This window comes from Leguminivora glycinivorella, chromosome 10, assembly GCF_023078275.1.
Source record: "Leguminivora glycinivorella isolate SPB_JAAS2020 chromosome 10, LegGlyc_1.1, whole genome shotgun sequence".
Taxonomy (NCBI): Eukaryota; Metazoa; Arthropoda; class Insecta; order Lepidoptera; family Tortricidae; genus Leguminivora; species Leguminivora glycinivorella.
The window spans coordinates 15,218,482-15,236,882 of NC_062980.1; the positions used below are offsets into that span (position 1 = coordinate 15,218,482).

At 37.1% G+C, this 18,401-nt stretch overlaps 2 protein-coding genes across 2 annotated transcripts in view; one reads left to right on the plus strand and one right to left on the minus strand.

Annotated features, from left to right (window-relative positions):
• Positions 1 to 3,599: 3,599 nt before the first annotated feature.
• LOC125230278 (mRNA-decapping enzyme 1B) lies at positions 3,600 to 6,520 on the minus strand. The gene has a single exon (XM_048135394.1). The coding sequence runs from the start codon at positions 6,382 to 6,384 to the stop codon at positions 5,122 to 5,124; it is 1,263 nt and encodes a 420-aa protein (XP_047991351.1). The 5' UTR covers positions 6,385 to 6,520; the 3' UTR covers positions 3,600 to 5,121.
• A 6,561-nt stretch (positions 6,521 to 13,081) lies between these two features.
• Positions 13,082 to 18,401, plus strand: part of LOC125230059 (trifunctional purine biosynthetic protein adenosine-3) — a 43,665-nt gene continuing 38,345 nt past the window's right edge. Inside the window, exons 1-3 of the mRNA XM_048135047.1 lie at positions 13,082 to 13,488; positions 15,448 to 15,702; positions 17,385 to 17,565. Coding sequence (XP_047991004.1) covers positions 13,322 to 13,488; positions 15,448 to 15,702; positions 17,385 to 17,565 — 603 coding nt within the window. The 5' untranslated portion in view covers positions 13,082 to 13,321. The remainder of the gene's footprint in view (positions 13,489 to 15,447; positions 15,703 to 17,384; positions 17,566 to 18,401) is intronic.

Genomic DNA, 18,401 nt, shown 5'->3' on the forward strand with positions numbered 1-18,401 from the left:
CCTTTCGGTTGTCTATTGTTTGCCCGACAGTCATTTAACATAATATTCATTTGCCCGAATCTAACTTGCCTGAATTTCATTTGCCCGAATGATTTGTTTACCATAAAAATCATATGACATACTCGTTGTTTATCCGAATGTTACCTTCCATAATCATACAATGCCATACTATTTGTTAGCCATATTATTAAGTGCAATAATATGGTTTCATAGAATATTCAAACGCCATAAGCAATTATTGCCATATTAATTGTTGCCCATATTATTACCTAACCTAACCTACTTTCTGATAGCAGTTTCATTTTCCAGGGGTCACAGTTCTAACCTAACCTACTTTTCCAGCAGTTTCATTCTCCAGGGGGTCACAGTTCTAACCTAACCTAACCTACTTTCTGATAGCAGTTTAATTTTCCAGGGGGTCGCAGTTCTAACCCAACCTAACCTACTGTCTGATAGTATTTTCATTTTCCGGGGGGTCACAGTTCTAACCTAACCTAACCTACTTTTCAAGCAGTTTCCTTTTCCAGAGGTTCACAGTTCTAACCTAACCTAACCTACTTTCTGATAGCAGTTTAATTTTCCAGGGGGTCACAGTTCTAACTTAACCTATCCTACTTTCTGATAGCAGTTTCATTCTCTAGTCCTTCTAGTACCTATTATAGTAGTTTTCGATTCTGCCAAAGCACATTATGGAAATTGACTTTTCTGGACGCTAATTTGTATGACAAATGATGGTATGGAATGTGGTAATTACGGATTTCGATGATTCTGACAAATGACATTATGGAAACTGAATTTATGGGAAACAAAGTTTCTGGCACTAGATTAATATAGTAAACAATGATTATGGCATAAGATGTTATGAGAAACAATATTATGATTGTTGAATAGGATGGCAAATAAAATTATGGCAAATGAAATTCTGACAAATGGGGGTATCCCAACCCTTTCATTATGTTGGCCACAGAGTTTAAAATCTTAAAGTTTTACTGAACTGATATGATTTATAATAGCAATTTATTTAAAAACCTTATTTAATGCGAAGGGTTCTTTGATTACTTTACCTGCTTTTACTGGTATTTACATATTTGCTAGTAAAGGACAAACGGCAACATAGAATCAAATCAAATTATTTTACAAAATATTTTTCCCTCACTAGCTCAGAAACACGTGTTTTGTCCTTTAATACCAGCGGGTAAAAACGCATTTTATCCACTAGTGGGTAAAGTAATTTGACCTTGAATAAAGTCAAATTAACTGCTTTAAAATTAATAAAAGTAGGTGAATCTAGTAATATAAAGATGATTTACCACCTGTGCAACTACTGGAAGCAGTGATAAACGCATTTTTTGCGTTGTAGTTTCCTCGCTGTAGTGAGGGGAAAAGTTTTGTGTTACACTCGGGTGCAAATGTATTTTACTTCTCATGTGTTAAAAATTCCACACTCGGCGTTAAAATACAACTTTGCCCCCTTGTATAACAAATAACTATTGATTTGTGTTTTGAAGTCGCATGTAAAGTTAAACAGATGTCATATTTAATAAGTGACCAAATCCTCTACTGGCTAATGCCGGAATCTCTAGGCCACTCGGCCATTGTGATATTGGTGATCATAAATTCTGATGTAGCCTTCATTTTATAAGGACATATCAGAGCTTATTCTGATTGGTCAAAGTAGATTTTTGGCAACGGATTTGAGTAGACTGGTTATAGCATATCTTAAATAATAAAAACCAAGTACAGATGTCTCCATCCCAATCTTGAATTTTAATAGTTCGTAGCCTTTTATAACCACCTTTTATTATGGCGTTCCATCTAAAACGGGTCCTTATATTTCATGAGCTATTTGTGCATAATGATAATGACCTCCCTCTGACGGAGAGAGATGAATGATAAATCATAGAAATTCCGATCATCTTGCATACTTTTAAAAGTGTTAATAAATTGATAAGTATATCCATCGGTATAACAGTCGAAATTATCTGAGACGATAATGAAGAAGATCTAAAGAATAATGACACGTAAGTAAATTAAGTTCAGTAGTTTTTTTAGTTCCAGATAATTTCAACTGCGCATTCTCGGGTCACATGCTGTGAGACAGGATTATGACAATAGGGTATTATGCTACTTAAATCATGTACAAAGTATGCAGGCTCAGTTCTGATAAGGTATGAATAATGAAATAATCACTTTAGTTGTTAAATGCCAGCCTATAACAGTGAGTTTTTAATCAATTGAATCCTGAAAATCGGGTCATTATATTTATATTCTGCGATTTGTCTTAGAATGCGGTTCCTAATCTTAAATAGTAGGTAGGTAGTATTTTAATACCTACTAATACCCTTCCCGTATCTGAGTAATAATTAAGTAGTTAAGGGTTTATAACATGACCAATCGAAATAAAATTTCTAATTTTGTCATAGTAAACTCAAATGGACCTCTAGAAACCATATTAATTAAATGTGAAAAAGTGACATTTTTGATCCCCTGTATAATAGAAACGATTAGCATTTTCTCGCATCCTGTATGTTTTTTTCCCAAAATGACCAAAATCTGAACGCCAATCTTTATTCAGATGAAATCAAGGGTGATTTTCTCAGGCCGTTTTCGCGTGGCAACACGAAGTCTAGTAGCTGCTCTCACTGACCCAAAAAAAAATTCATCCTGTATGGTTGGATCACTTAACTGGTATGGTGGTGAACGGTGGTGGTAGGTACCTTACCTACCTACTGTTACTATCGGATACATACCAACATTTCCCTGTCTTTTATTTAGTAGGTATATTTCTATGTATATAATATATTACTATAGTGTTATATTATAAGATTTTATTAACTGGTGGTTACCTATGCTTTTTTCATTAGTTTTATGTAAATAGTGTAGTATAGGGCGTTAACGCCAAATTATCATAGAATACATAACGGTACTATACGTTTTAATCGCCAGTGTCTCTCAGTTGCATGCGTCCTTTGGCTGCCGTGTCGGACCCATGTCGGAATGTGTTTCCGAATGGTTATCAACACACATAACGGTAATAAAAGAAAACGCGGTGTATGCAGGTACGATTGTGCCTTGGTCAAAAGGTTAAAAAACTCAGTATCTGAGGCCTGCATTATGGCATCTGCGACAGTTTTAGTGACTAAAGTGATTATTACCTGATTTTGTTTACTATGCATTGTATAATAAATGGATGATGAAGCGAAGCACTGTTCAAAGAATTAAATGTTAATTTTTGAATGTTTCTTGTTTTACTTTTGAAAATGCGATCTTACTTCTACCTATAGCTAGTATTTTGATATGGACTATTGTATTTATTATGTGGATATTTCAAAGATAACTGGCAGCCTTGTAAGGCGTTTCTTGTTAGCCTCAGAGCATTCAAATTTATACCTTAATGTAATTTTAATAGTGAAGAATATAATAATAGATAAATGTAAAGTTTATTGCGCTCCGCCGTATTGTGAAAGCCTTAAACAGGCGCTAAGATCATCTCCAAATGAAGTGACATACCTATCTAGAATATATGTGAGGAATGCCCTTGAAATAAACGCAGAGCATTGTGGGTCTGGTGATGTTAGGAAGAATCAAATAAAAGAAAGTTATGGGTGAATGAACTCTTTAATTTAAGACTATTTTGATGCATTTCCAAATATCTAATGTTTCAATTTTTTCATGACTATTAATATAACATGGGTTTTCCTGGGAGCAATGAGTGTTATAGAAATTATTAATCAGAATTTAACAATTATTTGAAAATTGATAGGCCAGATAAGTATTTGTCAAATGATAGAAATGCTCCCACACAAAATGACTGAAATGATGAATATTATCAAGTACCAACTTGCATTAGCCGTGGATCCTATTTTGTTTTTTGGACGAATTTCCTAAGGAATTCGTAATGGCCAGAATGTGACCAGTAAAGTTGTCAATAATACCATAAAATGGCATGGGAGGGTGATGTTATCCCTTATAGAAATTCTTATAGAATTTTAGATGTTACATGTATTTCATACGTGTTTATCTACACTTTTGAAATAATAATTACAGGTAATGTCCATATTGCGAAACTTAAAAGATTTTTAAAATATCTGTTGTCCGCTTTAGTATTTCAGGAACTTATTACTTATTTTATTCCACAAACTGACATAAATAATCTCTTTACTCTTAATCAGAAATTAAACATCAAGACCAATATGAATATAAGGAGAAAATGTGAATCAGAAATATAAAACAGGCTACATGACTTTAAAATTATAAAAATAATCCAATTAGAATCTGATTTTCCCTGTAATACAAAAGATTAAACAAATTACAGTAATGAAGAAGATAAATATCGAGATTGTGATCATCCTAGATTACTACTAAATTTTAAACACAAGTAAAGCTAGAACTGATACATAAACTACTAAGATGAAGTAACAAATACTTTTTGTAAAGTTATAGCAATTTTTGCAGTCCTTATTACAAAGAAATAACTATCTTCAAAAGGATGTCCTTACACAAGTTCATTGCAACAAACAAAATATGCTAATAAACTTTTTAACATCCATTAAAGATAAAATACCTTAGAAAAATAAGTATTGTCATTGAAATTCTTTCTTTCCTGAACTATTTTAATATTGCAATGAACTAACTTAGATAAACTAAACTAGGTAATGAAAGTTAAGATGCAATTTTAAGATTTTGCTGTAACCTAAGGAACCAATACAAATATCACAAATAGCTTTTCAAGAAACAATTTACATGACTTGGATTAAAGCATGTCACTAAAATTCATTCTTTATACAGGTATAAATGACAGTCAAAGTGTTAAAACTTATTTACGAAGTCTGTTCAACCAAAGGAGTGTCTACAAAACTAGGAATCTACATATTTCAAAGGATTCATGGTTGAAGTATATGTAGAATGATCAAAAACACTGTTAACCAAGTACAGAATTTTGTCATTATTGGATCTTATATATACTTGCACACACACTTTAGTATACTTTAACAAATACAAGGTGGAATAGTAATCCATGTTAGTTAAATCATGATACATGTACCTCAACCTCCAAACTTTGATTAGCAACTGTACAACAGCAACTGGCAATAACAGTCGCTAGTCAGAAAGAATGAACTTTTATGACACAGAGAATGTCTTCTCTGAGAAGGATTTGACATAGGCTTCATGAAGTTTGTTGACAAAGTCAGAGTCATGCTTAAGTAAGTAGTTGAAAGCTTGCAGAAGCTGATTCCTCGTCAGTGGTTCAGGAGAGGGATGCACATCTCCTACTGTGGCCGTGAACATTGTTGGAGGCATTAATGCTGGCTTAGACTGCATTGGTAGAGAGTTGTTCAGTGGGAAAATACCCTTCTCTAAATAACTGATGTCCTGTGATTGGTTCAAATAAGCAGCTGGTGGAGATGTTGGCTTAGGAGAAGACATATGCATTAGATTCAATTCATTCTCCAATGTAATAGGCCCATTAGTATCTAAACCACTTAGCAATGGGCCTTTCTGAATGCCCGGTATCCTTTGCTGGTTTTGAGATTGACTATTATTCTCAATGGGGGTAGACTTCAACTGGAACCCACTAGTTTGTCTCAATGAGGCATCGAGAGAGATGTTACCATTAGCATGTACCTCTTGAGGTGTGACTGAGCGCTGCTGTTTTTCTATATGTTCCACAGAGTGAGCAGGGTTGCTCATAAGTCTTTGTAGTAGACCGGGAGCTTCCCGCGAGTCCGTTTGCCGCGGACCAAAAATTCCTGGCGACGGCAGTGACGACACGGCGGGCATTTGAACTGCACCACCTCCGCCTGCCTTCGCAAAGAAGTCCATCACGCTCTGTGACGCCATATCTGGCGCCCGCGCCGACGAAGCCTCACTCTTATTCACCACGAGACCCTTGTTGGAATTAAAGTCGTCCTGCGCCTTGCTCAACATGCTGAAAATATCCACTGGAGGGTTAGACGGCGTGGAACTGTACGCAGGCGTTTGCGGCATGTTCTCAGCGGGCCCTTGTTTAATAGACTCCTTAACCAAAGAATTGAGTTTCGTAGCTACTCGAACGCACTCGTCTTTATCGTAGAACCATATGCCGTAAATACAACACTTGGCGTTTCGATACAATAGGAAAGGTTCCTTTAATTGTAATTCTATTCCTTTCGATACAGGTTCGATTAAGTTGTTCGTATTCAATCTGTTCATAATCACCAAACTGTGATACGGTTCTCCATTCCTACTGTACACAAACAAAGCTCCTTCGATGTTCGTTTTCTCCCATTCGTTCTCCTCAAATGTATAAAGTGCAACGTGGGTAGCACTGTCAATTATTTCTCGCGCGTATGGATCTGCCCTCTTCAATGCAGCAAAATTCATACGTAAACCGGTGTCAGCCATTTTTAACGCAACAAAACACTAGTTTTACACAAAAGCAAGCATCACAGTAAAAATGACAATAACGAACGAATAAAATTCGCCATATTTGGAACCGTTCCGTACTCTCACCATGAAATGCTACTTATGGATTTAGTTTATATATATTGAAAAATATTTTAGTACTATGAATCATTGAAATTTTTGCCACTTATTTATTAAATAAAATCTACCTTCATTTTATTTCTGTATTTTTTGATTATAAGTTATGTGTAAATGATATGTGCCTGAAAAGGAATGTAGTTGTTTAAAAAAAGTAACGGCTGCGTTCAAATTTCAAAATCTATTTTTAGCGCGATAGAACTTTTTAAACATACTTCTTTCTGAAAATTAAGAAAAAGTTAATTTTCTTAATAAAATTCTAGCCAGTAATAGTACGTTGTACAACGTGGGGCGGAAGTTGAATATTGCTAACTAGACGAGAAAATGCCGTCGCACTACTACGACTAGCGAAAAGTATTTGAACCTGACGTCTGCCGCTGATTCAGATCCAGCTCCATTGAGAAAGACGAGCGAAGCTGAGTGGAGCAGACTGCATTGGCAGAACTTGGCAGAACTGAGAAAATAAGAGTTTCACAAGCACAGCTGTGATAAGAGGTTTAGTCGTTCACAATAAATTGTACCAATCACTATACGTGTTTAAATAAAAACTTTAAATAAAAAATTGGTTGTCTGTGAAGTCGGTTTACGGACGGTAGTTTAACGTGATAACGTCAAACATTACAGTAGTATAGACAGGGGCGGTCAGAGTATAGCAAAAGGGGCCCGATTCTGGGACTTTTTTTACGTTTTTTTTGTTCTTATTTGAAAGAATGCATTAAAATTAAGCATCTTTTATAAATTAAAGTTTTTTTAAAAACCTACTAATTTAGGAGTTAGAGTGGTGCAAAGTTGCAAAATTTTCCCGTAGCATTACTAAGGCGCCAGAGACAGAAAGCGATATCGACGGAGCACCGCTTACGCGGGGCTCCTATTCTGTGCAGTTTGGCCTTCGGCCGTTTGAAGATACCTAACGAACCTGTCATTTTGTATCCTAGACCGTTTGCGAGACACGCGTTAATTTTATTAAAGTGCTAGTGCCATTTACTAATCTTAGAACCCTAATATCTCAATAAATACTAATGGAAAAGAAAAAGTTTATATAACAAAACATCCTTATTTAAACGTGTTCTATATGTAGGTAAACCGACACGAGTTACGAATACCACGCACTTTTCGCACGTGTATCGAACGACGTTTTTCAGTACAGATGGCCCTCCGAAGTACGATAATTTATCGTATAAATCGTGTTTTAATTTATCGCCACTCGTTTCGAACTTAACACACGTGGAAACACTTTTTGACCTAACTACACAATCTAGTTTAATAATTTTAAATCTATGATGAGTTCAGACGGGATATGTTCTGTCAAAAAGTCGTATAAATTAAAATAATTAATTTTGTAACGAGAACAACACCGAACGACCACGGGCGCGCCATCTGTCGCAGCTGCGGTGCTTTACTCAGGCCACACGCTCGCGCGCAGCGCGCACCCCGCGCCGTTACAACCATACCGAGCGCATCGATCAGCCGCTTAGTTCCTACGCGCGCCAATAGATGGCGCTTTCGCTCTCTTGGGGAACGGGACAATGACGTCATCTTTTTCGTGCATGCTGCCCGTAGTAACGAGTTATTAGACGTTATCACGTCAATAAAGTAACGTCTCCCCTTCGCTCGTCGCCGTTACATTATTATCATATCAACAATTTTATTGTGGAATAACTGGACTAAACTAATTGGAGTATATATTAGCGTGTTTATTAAAATGTGTATCTGCCTAACGGCCATTTACTTACATAACATTTGAGCCAATTAGAGTTTAGAACTTCCTTGATTCTATTTCATTTTTTTTGACGTGATAACGTCTAATAGCTCGTTACTACGGGCAGCATGCACGAAAAAGATGACGTCATTGTCCCGTTTCCCAATATAGCTTAAGCGCCATCTATTGGCGCGCGTTGGAACTAAGCGGCTGATCGATGCGCTCGGTATGGTTGTAGCGTGTGGCCTGAGTAAAGCACCACAGCTGCGACAGATGGCGCGCCCGTGTTTATTATTTTTGAGTGTTTGTAATTTAAAAACATGAAAGATTGCATTAAAATAAGCATCTTTTATAGAATGAAGTTGTTTGAAAAACCTACTTATTTAGGAGTTAGAGCAGTACGAAGTTGCGAATTTTCCCATAGTATTTACTAAGGCGCCAGAGACTTAATAAATTTACGATGATTTTTTTACCAATATAACCTATGTTAATATTGATAAATCATATAGAACACGTTTAAATAAGGATGTTTTGTTATATAAACTTTATCTTCTCCATTCATATTTACTGAGATATTAGGGTTCTAAGATTAGTAAATGGCACTAGCACTTTAATAAAATTAACACGTGTCTCGCAAACGGTCTAGGATACAAAATGACGACTTTTATATAGGTATAGGTTAGGTTCGTTAGGTATCTTCAAACGGCCGAAGGCTCCTATTCTGTGCAGTTTCTGTAATAAACGGGGCTCCGTCGATATCGCTTTCTGTCTCTGGCGCCTTAGTAATGCTACGGGAAAATTTTGCAACTTTGCACCACTCCAACTCCTAAATTAGTAGGTTTTAAAAAAAACTTTAATTTATAAAAGATTCTTATTTTAATGCATTCTTTCTAATAAGAACAAAACACTATGCTAGAAAGAGTGCAGAGGAAGTTCTGTAGGCACATTTACAAACGACTGTACGGATATTACCCATATATGTATCCATCTCTATTCGTAACAGGAATGGTTGGTCTTCAAACTCTAGAAACCAGACGGAAACTGCTGCATATTATGCATTACCGCCAACTGTTTCACCATAGAGTAGATGACGCATCCGTGCTTGAGAGAATGGGGCTGCAAGTGCCAAGAGCGAATGTGGTGGTTGGCATGCCGGGCGCGGTGCCGGCGCGGCGGCGGCGGTGCCTGTTCGCGGCGGCCGGCGCACCGCTCGAGCCCGAGCTGCTCTTAACCGCATCATGTTGGAGACAGACGATATTGACATATTTGCTGATAGTGTTGGTGTGTTTTACAGAAAACTCTTAAGGTTCATAGACTCTACACTCCTTAGGTGATTAATGTAATAACCATAGTTTAACTTTTAAGTGTGTTTGCTTTTATTTATGTCAATTTAACATGTACATAATTATATTACCACATAAGTGCTTTGGTGAAATACTGTTAACTTTTGTGTATTTTTAATAAATAAATAAATAAAAAAACGTGAAAAAAGTCCCAGAATCGGGCCCCTTTTGCTATACTCTGACCGCCCCTGTCTATACTACTGTAATGTTTGACGTTATCACGTTAAACTACCGTCCGTAAACCGACTTTACAGACAACCAATTTTTTTTAAATGTATGGGGTATACCTAAGTATATATTATTCGAGCCAAATCGTAATCTTATATGAGGCGTGTCGTGGAAATCTACCACCAGATAAAAAATGAAGTAAATTTACAGTAGGTAAAATAAAACTGGTGAATCGTTTCTTTGATCGGGTCCAAATTGATAATCAAGAATATTCATTAACGGATTACATCAACTTGGATACAATTCTATTGTTGATGTTATTTACACATGATTTCGCTATTAATTTGATTGCCTATGCCACTGAGCTATTAGCACACTCAATGAAGCCTATCTCGCGGGAAATAATTCGTGTATAGGCGAATTTTGGCATAGTTGTAGGGAATGGTGTTCTAATCCACATACTCAAAGTACTGATGGGTAGGGGAGGAGCTAACGGGTGGAGGGGGGTGTAAAGGTCCCTTTTTTAGTTTTTCGCGAATAACTCTTAAACTGTGGCACATAGCAAAAAATGTTCTGAAACACAAGTAATCTTCATAAAATTCTCTACAAAAAAGGTCTTATACACTTTTTATCTGGGACCAATCGTTCATGAGATATGGAAGGGAAAAGATGGATAATAAAGGAATAAACTCATTTGTTTATGAACAATACGTTTATTCTTATAGAGACGCGGTAGCGTGTCAAGCCAGGTTCAAGTAACAAAAGTAGCAAGCAGCACCGTGTGTAATATTACACGAACCGTTTGGAGCCACATTTGACCCCATTCTAACTCAAAAACTATTTCACATAAACGTGTTATAATGCAACGTAAAAAGAAACCAACGCGCGTAGTAAAAGTATGAGCTATAAGCGCTCCTCAATAAGCCCGGTACTAGCAGCCCGCCTTAGTGCGTTTTCACATTATCCGATCCGATATCGGATGTCGGAAGGATTTCAAAGGCAAAAATCCAAGACGGTGCCTTAAATGTACGGGATATCGGTCCTACTTCCGATATCGGATCGGATAATGTGAAAACGCACTTATCCCGCGCGCGCGCGCAGCCCTTTATAAGCCACCGCGCGGCCGGCGCTCGCTCATCCCGGTCGTCCTCAAAACGTCGACGTAAGACCAGATACAGCCCTCACAGCGCCCAGCGCGGAAGGGGCTACTCACACCCCAGCAGGGGTGTTGAACGACATTACAGCAGCGCTCGCTCAGTTTGTCTCGCGCAGCGATCCGATCACATTGTAGCTGACTTGACGAGCAAAGCATCACGACCGCCCGGTATTGCTTTGATGGGATAAATTCATAAATAAAATTCCTAACTATCTTCCGTCTCTACTTCGATGGGAGCTCCGTTAGTGCATGCTCCCGAGCATACACCACAGACACTGCATACGCCCCATCCTTGTGGGGCGGTCTTACGTCGACGTTTTGAGGACGACTGGGATGAGGGAGCGCCGGCCGCGCGGTGGCTTATAAAGGGCTGCGCGCGCGCGCGGGATAAGTGCGTTTTCACATTATCCGATCCGATATCGGAAGTAGGACCGATATCCCGTACATTTAAGGCGCCGTCTTGGATTTTTGCCTTTGAAATCCTTCCGACATCCGATATCGGATCGGATAATGCGAAAACGCACTAAGGCGGGCTGCTAGTACCGGGCTTATTGAGGAGTGCTTATAGCTCATACTTTTACTACGCGCGTTGGTTTCTTTTTACGTTGCATTATAACACGTTTATGTGAAATAGTTTTTGAGTTAGAAGGGGGTCAAATGTGGCTCCAAACGGTTCGTGTAATATTACACACGGTGCTGCTTGCTACTTTTGTTACTTGAACCTGGCTTGACACGTTACCGCGTCTCTATAAGAATAAACGTATTGTTCATAAACAAATGAGTTTATTCCTTTATTGTCCATCTTTTCCCTTCCATATCTCATGAACGATTGGTCCCAGATAAAAAGTGTATAAGACTTTTTTGTAGAAAATTTTATGAAGATTACTTGTGTTTCAGAACATTTTTTGCTATGTGCCACAGTTTAAGAGTTATTCGCGAAAAACTAAAAAAAGGGACCTTTACACCCCCCTCCACCCGTTAGCTCCTCCCCTACCCATCAGTACTTTGAGTATGTGGATTAGAACACCATTCCCTACAACTATGCCAAAATTCGCCTATACACGAATTATTTCCGCCGACGGACAGTTAAATGAAATGAAATGAAATGAAATGAAATATTTATTTTTTCAAGTAGGCATATTACAATGCGCATATGAACGTCAAATAAAGCTACGCCGGCTCTAACCCTACGCCTCAGCCTCGAGAAGATTTCAGTCCCCCCTCAGTTGGGAGGGGGGTATCCACTATGGGACCGGCAAGAAACTCGGCGGGCAACTTCTTTTCAAAACATTACATCTTATAATTAACATGCATTAAATAACAACATACAATTTAACATGCAAAAGTATTCATCAAAGAATATGAACAGACTAGGTACTCTATGGAAATCAATTTCAATAAATTATATTATTGCTTAATAATACGTCGTTCTTCTTCAGAGAAAACATATCAAATTGTCATAGAAGAAAAAGATAATATGAATCTCAATATCATTAAATATGTAATTTACCTACACAACATAAAATATAAAATATTTGATGTGCTTTCTTATCTGAACTGTGTCCTCTATACATAATACAATTATTTTAATTGCTATTCGTTTTTTGTAGTTTCTGGTTCGGGCCATGCATGTTTGTCTGTCAAATAGTCCTCGACTCTGTAATAAGCCTTTAACATCAATGATTTTTTTAAGTAGTTCTTAAGAGCTGGGAGGGGTAATCTCAAAGCAGTGTCAGGTAACTTATTATAAAAATGAATGCATTGCCCAACAAATGACTTCTGTACTTTACGGACACGAAACTTCTTTATGGCAAGCTTATTTTTGTTTCTAGTGTTATAATTATGGATATCAGAATTCTTAGTGAAACAGTCTAAATTCTTAACAACATAAATTATACTATCATAAATGTATTGGGAAGCTACAGTTAAGATATTAATTTCTTTGAAGAGTTCTCTTACTGATTCACGTGTTCCTAAGTTGTAAATAGAACGAATGGCTCTCTTTTGTAATACAAAGATAGTCTGTATGTCAGCTGCTTTGCCCCAAACCAGAATACCGTATGACATTACACTGTGAAAATACGTTAGGCGTGCTATATGCCATGATGTAATTTTATCATCAGGAGAAGTTGACCTTTTGTCATTTTGCTCCCAACACTGATAAGTGAACGCGACCGTTTCTGATAACTCAATCAAACGTCATTCGAAAGTTTACGCGTGTGGAAGACGGCTGGGCCTTGTAAATAAATGAAGAAATCGTAATTAAATTACAATTCATTTATTTTACTTACGATCTAACGACGCTACATTTTGGTCTTTAGTTAAACGTTTACTGTTTTAACCATATTGTAGCGTATAACATCGAAATAATTAGACACGTGATTGTTCAGTATAAACAAGTGGTCGTAATTTATTGTGACCGCCGAATTTAAAATGGTTGATCAGAAAAATGTACTAGTGATCGGTAGCGGAGGCCGCGAGCACGCCTTGTGTTGGAAGTTGGCGGATTCGCCGTTCGTTCGTCAAATTTACTGCGCGCCGGGTAGTGTCGGAATTTCGACAACAAACAAAGTTGAATCCGTCGATCTCGACATCAAGAAACTAAGTTTCCAGAATAGAATAGAGAAAGTACCACATTCATATGTAATACATGGACCCCGATAGGGTGTTACAGATTTATCTCATTATATTCAATAGTTTCCACATTTAATGCACTTTAGAAACTGGTATATAATAAAGACTATTGTGAAAACACAAAAATAAATTTATTTCTTTGAGGGACCTCTAGTACCTACCTTCATGAAGTAATACAGTATGAGTATGGATTGCTTTATGATAATTATATTATAATAAATAAAAAAGCATAGATATATAAACATAAACAATTATTGTAGTATATGCCCTCAAATTTTCCTTATAGTTATAATAGTTCCATGTAAAAAACCCAAAATCTTACTTATTTTATTACACTTATTTACCTAAAAAGTAAAAATTCATTGTTCAGTAATATTAACAGTGTTAATATTACTGAACATTTACATTAATTTAACACCAAATTGATTTTACATAAATATTTTTATTTTCACAAGGTATACATTCAAATGTTATTTTATCTAATCAAAGGACTTGTAGCCAAAACTCTTATTTCCTGTAAACATAAGCATATCTGGGTTTTTAGCATGTTGCTGCTCTAACCTTAAAATGCAAAATTAACACCTTTGCTGCTCATCCTTTGCACCTTTGCAATTAACTCACAATTAACCAATAGAGGCTAGCGAAGATATCAAGAAAGAATCATTGAAAGGGTTACATTTTATTTTCACTTGTCACAAAATATTAGAAATAATAATTCCATTGAAGAGTCACACCAAGCTAAATTAGCAGCAATTTTAGAACCTGGCCTGTGTAAATGTTATTTTAAATGTCAAACTTTGATTAAATTATGATGTTTACTTAACCCTCGCACAGGTGGATCTAAATTGTTGCGGTTTAGTACCGTCTGGTAGCCAAAATTTCATAATCGGTGGGTTAGTACAAACTGGGAATCTTGATTCACATGTAGCCGATTACGTATTGGGATAGAGTAGTACCGTTTGGTAACTAAGTTTTGTAACTGGCTACAAATTAGGAATCAAGATTCTCGATTTGTAGCCGATTATGTATTGGGAGTTTATTAATTTTTAGTTATAAAACTGTACTAAAGGATTGTTGGTAACTTACCTTAGTCTCACGCTAGTAAAAAATTGTTTTCTATTGCCTGATTAATATATATAAATATTATTAAATTAAAATGGGACTTAATCGCGTAAAACTTACGTTTATATTTAATCCGACGTTTTGGACATAACATTACATCCCGTTTTAATTTAATAATATGAGTGAAGATCGTGTTAGTGTAAATCAATATATATATAAATAGTTAAATAGTATTGAACCATGTTCAATTATATTAAGGGATCAACTCGCTTATTATGTGACTAACTGATAACCTCCAACCTTCATCTTGGAGTAGATATGACGAGACAATTGGAGCTTGACTGGTGGTATTTAAAAACAAATTATGTAATGATAAGATTAATAATTTACATTAAAAGTATAAAGATAAGATATTTGTATATTTTTTGTATAATTTTTCCATTCTTATTTTAATCTGTTTATATAAGTAATTTTAATAAAGTTTAATTAAATTAATAAATAATTTTTGTATTCTACTTTAAAGACAACATTGAATGGGAGTTTCTTATGGGCGGTGGTATGTTATTCCAGCATTTCATGGCGGCATATCTAAAACTAATGTGTGCTCAAAGAGTTGTGTTCTGCCTACCCCTTTATGGGATACAGGCGTGATTGTATGTTGTATGTTGTTGTTGTTGTATATCTAAAACTAATGTGTGCTCAAAGAGTTGTTTTCTCATAAATAATTTCACTTCGCGCCTTTTCTTCCGACGAGTTGGATGATATTGGGGTAGCCATTTGGCCAACTGGCTATTCAATTCAGTTGACTTCTTTGGCTGTCAAAAACTTCAATTTATAAATCTCTTACTTATCGAAATATTTCTTTTTCAGGTGCTAGCACAATGGTGCAAAGACCACAACATCGATTTAGTCCTAGTCGGTCCAGAGGACCCACTAGCCAACGGCATAGTAGACGGACTTACCTCGCACGGCGTCAAGGTGTTCGGACCTACGAAGGCCGGAGCCCAGATTGAGGCCAACAAGGACTGGTCTAAGGCCTTCATGGCGCGTCATCAGATACCCACTGCGCGGTATAAGTCGTTCACTGATGCTGCTGCTGCTAAGGCGTTTATTAATAGGTAAGTTGGAACTTTACTTTAAAGAAGTCACAGAACCCACAGAATGTACAACGTGTCAGTCTAAAATATGAGATCTCCACACGTATCTATTAGGTGCAGTTTGAAGAACAGCCGTATACTACACCATATAACTACACAATAAACAGATATGTGCCGAGTTTACTATGTAGTTTGTATTTTTCGATGAACCCTTTTTATTCTTATCTCCTTAGACTCTCTATTTAAACGTTCGGAATACCGTTTGTTTTCGCTTTAAGTCGAAATACTATACCAGCTGTATTCTGGTCTGAATTAGTACTAAGATTAGCGTGTTTTCTGATATCCAACCCCTGAATAACGTACCAAGAATAACTCATAATAATTATCATAGATAGAGCTGCGGCTTACATTTAATTAAGTGTTTCGGTTAGGTGGTACAGTCATCCAAAAAAGTGGTAGTGGTAAAGAAAGTGGTTTACCACTTTTTTGGCTGACCGTACGTGGTACACTTGTGGTTGAATATCTATTGCAATTATAGAATCTTAACGCTCGTTCATATTTTTCACAAAACCAAACCTTACATCAATGGGACCAGGTTGTTTTTAGTATAACGATTGTATGTTGGCTTCGATATATTCATCTTAATAAACAACTATTTAAACGAATCGCGAACCCCAGCCACCATTTGACCCGCGACCTACGTAAACAAAGCCTGATGAAATAGGCCATTGCCAAGTATTTTTATATTATCAATTTATAATGTTTTCCGCTGTGAGAATAAAGATAAGAGGCTATAAAGGACATAAAGTTTTAATAAACGTTCTTGGCCGCTTTCTTTCTTGTCAGGTGACTTCTTCGTAAGATGTCTCATCGAAAATAGGTACACTGAGAGAAAAAACAACCAGTTTTCATGTTCGTTCAACAAGTTTTTTGGTTAAAATAGCTCTTTGGTTCAAACAACAAGTTAGATTTTGTTAAGTGTAACTAGTACATTCTACAAGTTACTCGTCATTTGAATCAAAAAGTCGATTTTATAAAAGCAACATGACACATATCGTTTTAAACATATGTTTGGCTGATTAAATCAAATATCTTTTAACAAATTTGACCTTGTTGTTCGACTTCTATCATCAATATTGTGATTTATTCCGTTTACTAAAATACTTTTGTTTCAAACGGATAAACCCGCAACAAGTCGAACTTGTTAAATTCACAATGCAAATTTCTCTCAGTGTAGATTTATATTGATCGGGACAAAGAACGTGATATCCCTTTTTGATTGTTGTCGATTCGAGCACCTGATTTTTTCGACGCTTGCATCATGCTCACGGCTAAACTGAATATAGTCTGTGTAGGGCGGGTGGGTTTATGTCAAAAAGGTAGTCAATGTAGTCATGGTCTATATTCCGGTCAAAGTCTAGTGAAACTATCCGTCGAATGAAACTGTAGGTACATAACCAAATCGTTGTTTGCTGTAGCTTTATTTCAAAATAAGTGATATTCCGGCTTTATTGCAATGATGCGGTCATAATCACCTCATGCACGGCAATTCGTGCTTAATGATAATGTTACAAGCATTTTTAACCTGCCATTTATCTTGCGTAAACATTGTGTATGTTGTATCTAGTTGAAAGAAGACCAAAGTAAGCAGGTATTTATTCAAAACTGTATAGTTAAGCATTAAAAATATTTTCTACTTCTAGCGCCAACTACCCAGCCTTAGTAGTAAAGGCCGCTGGCCTAGCAGCCGGCAAGGGTGTCGTGGTCGCCGCGACCAAAGAAGAGGCCTGCCAAGCTGTGGACGACATCCTCACTGACGCCAAGTATGGTGCCGCCGGGGAGACTGTTGTCATTGAAGAGTTGCTTGAAGGAGAAGAGGTTTCGGTGAGTTGTCACAGTTTACTTTGCCTTTAGAAGATGGATTACTTTTATGAAAAGGGTATGATGATCGCCTCAACTAAGGAAGAGGCCTGCCAAGCTGTGGACGACATCCTTACTGACGCTAAATATGGTGCCGCCGGGGAGACTGTTGTCATTGAAGAGTTGCTGGAAGGAGAAGAGGTTTCGGTGAGTTGTCAAAGTAACTTTATCTTTAGAAGATAGTTTATTTTTACGGCAAGGGTGTGGTCGGTGCGATGCGGGTGTGGGCCTGCCAAACCATGGACGACATCCTTACTGACGCCAAATATGGTGCCGCCGGGGAGACTGTCGTCATTGAAGAGTTGCTGGAAGGAGAAGATGTTTCGGTGAGTTGTCACAGTTTACTTTATCTTTAGAAGATAGATGCAAAAGATGTAATGATCATCGTGACGAAAGAAGAGGCCTGCCAAGCCGTGGACGACATCCTTACTGACGCCAAATATGGTGCCGCCGGACAGACTACAGCCTTTGAAGAGATGCTGGAGGAAGAAGAGGTTTCGATGAACAGTCAGAGTGGAATGAGTTCCTTGGAATAAGATACTATCATGGAAACCTCCATCCTACATCAGACACAAAATTCAAAATTGCCCCTAGGTACCTACCTACTAAACTACCTACCTAGTAAAATTCGCTTCTCTCGTTGACCAACCAAAGATAAACCAGCGGGCGTAGCACACTAATTGTATAAACTTTATCGCATCGGTGCGTCCCTATCGCACTTACAAATAGTGCGAAAAGGACGGCCTGACGTTATATTATCACTCGACTATGCTTGCCTGCGAAATTGTCTTTATCAAAGT

Coding starts and splice junctions, on each gene's coding strand:
- LOC125230278 (XM_048135394.1), bottom strand. CDS start 6,384: ATGGCTGACACCGGTTTACGTATGAATTTTGCTGCATTGAAGAGGGCA.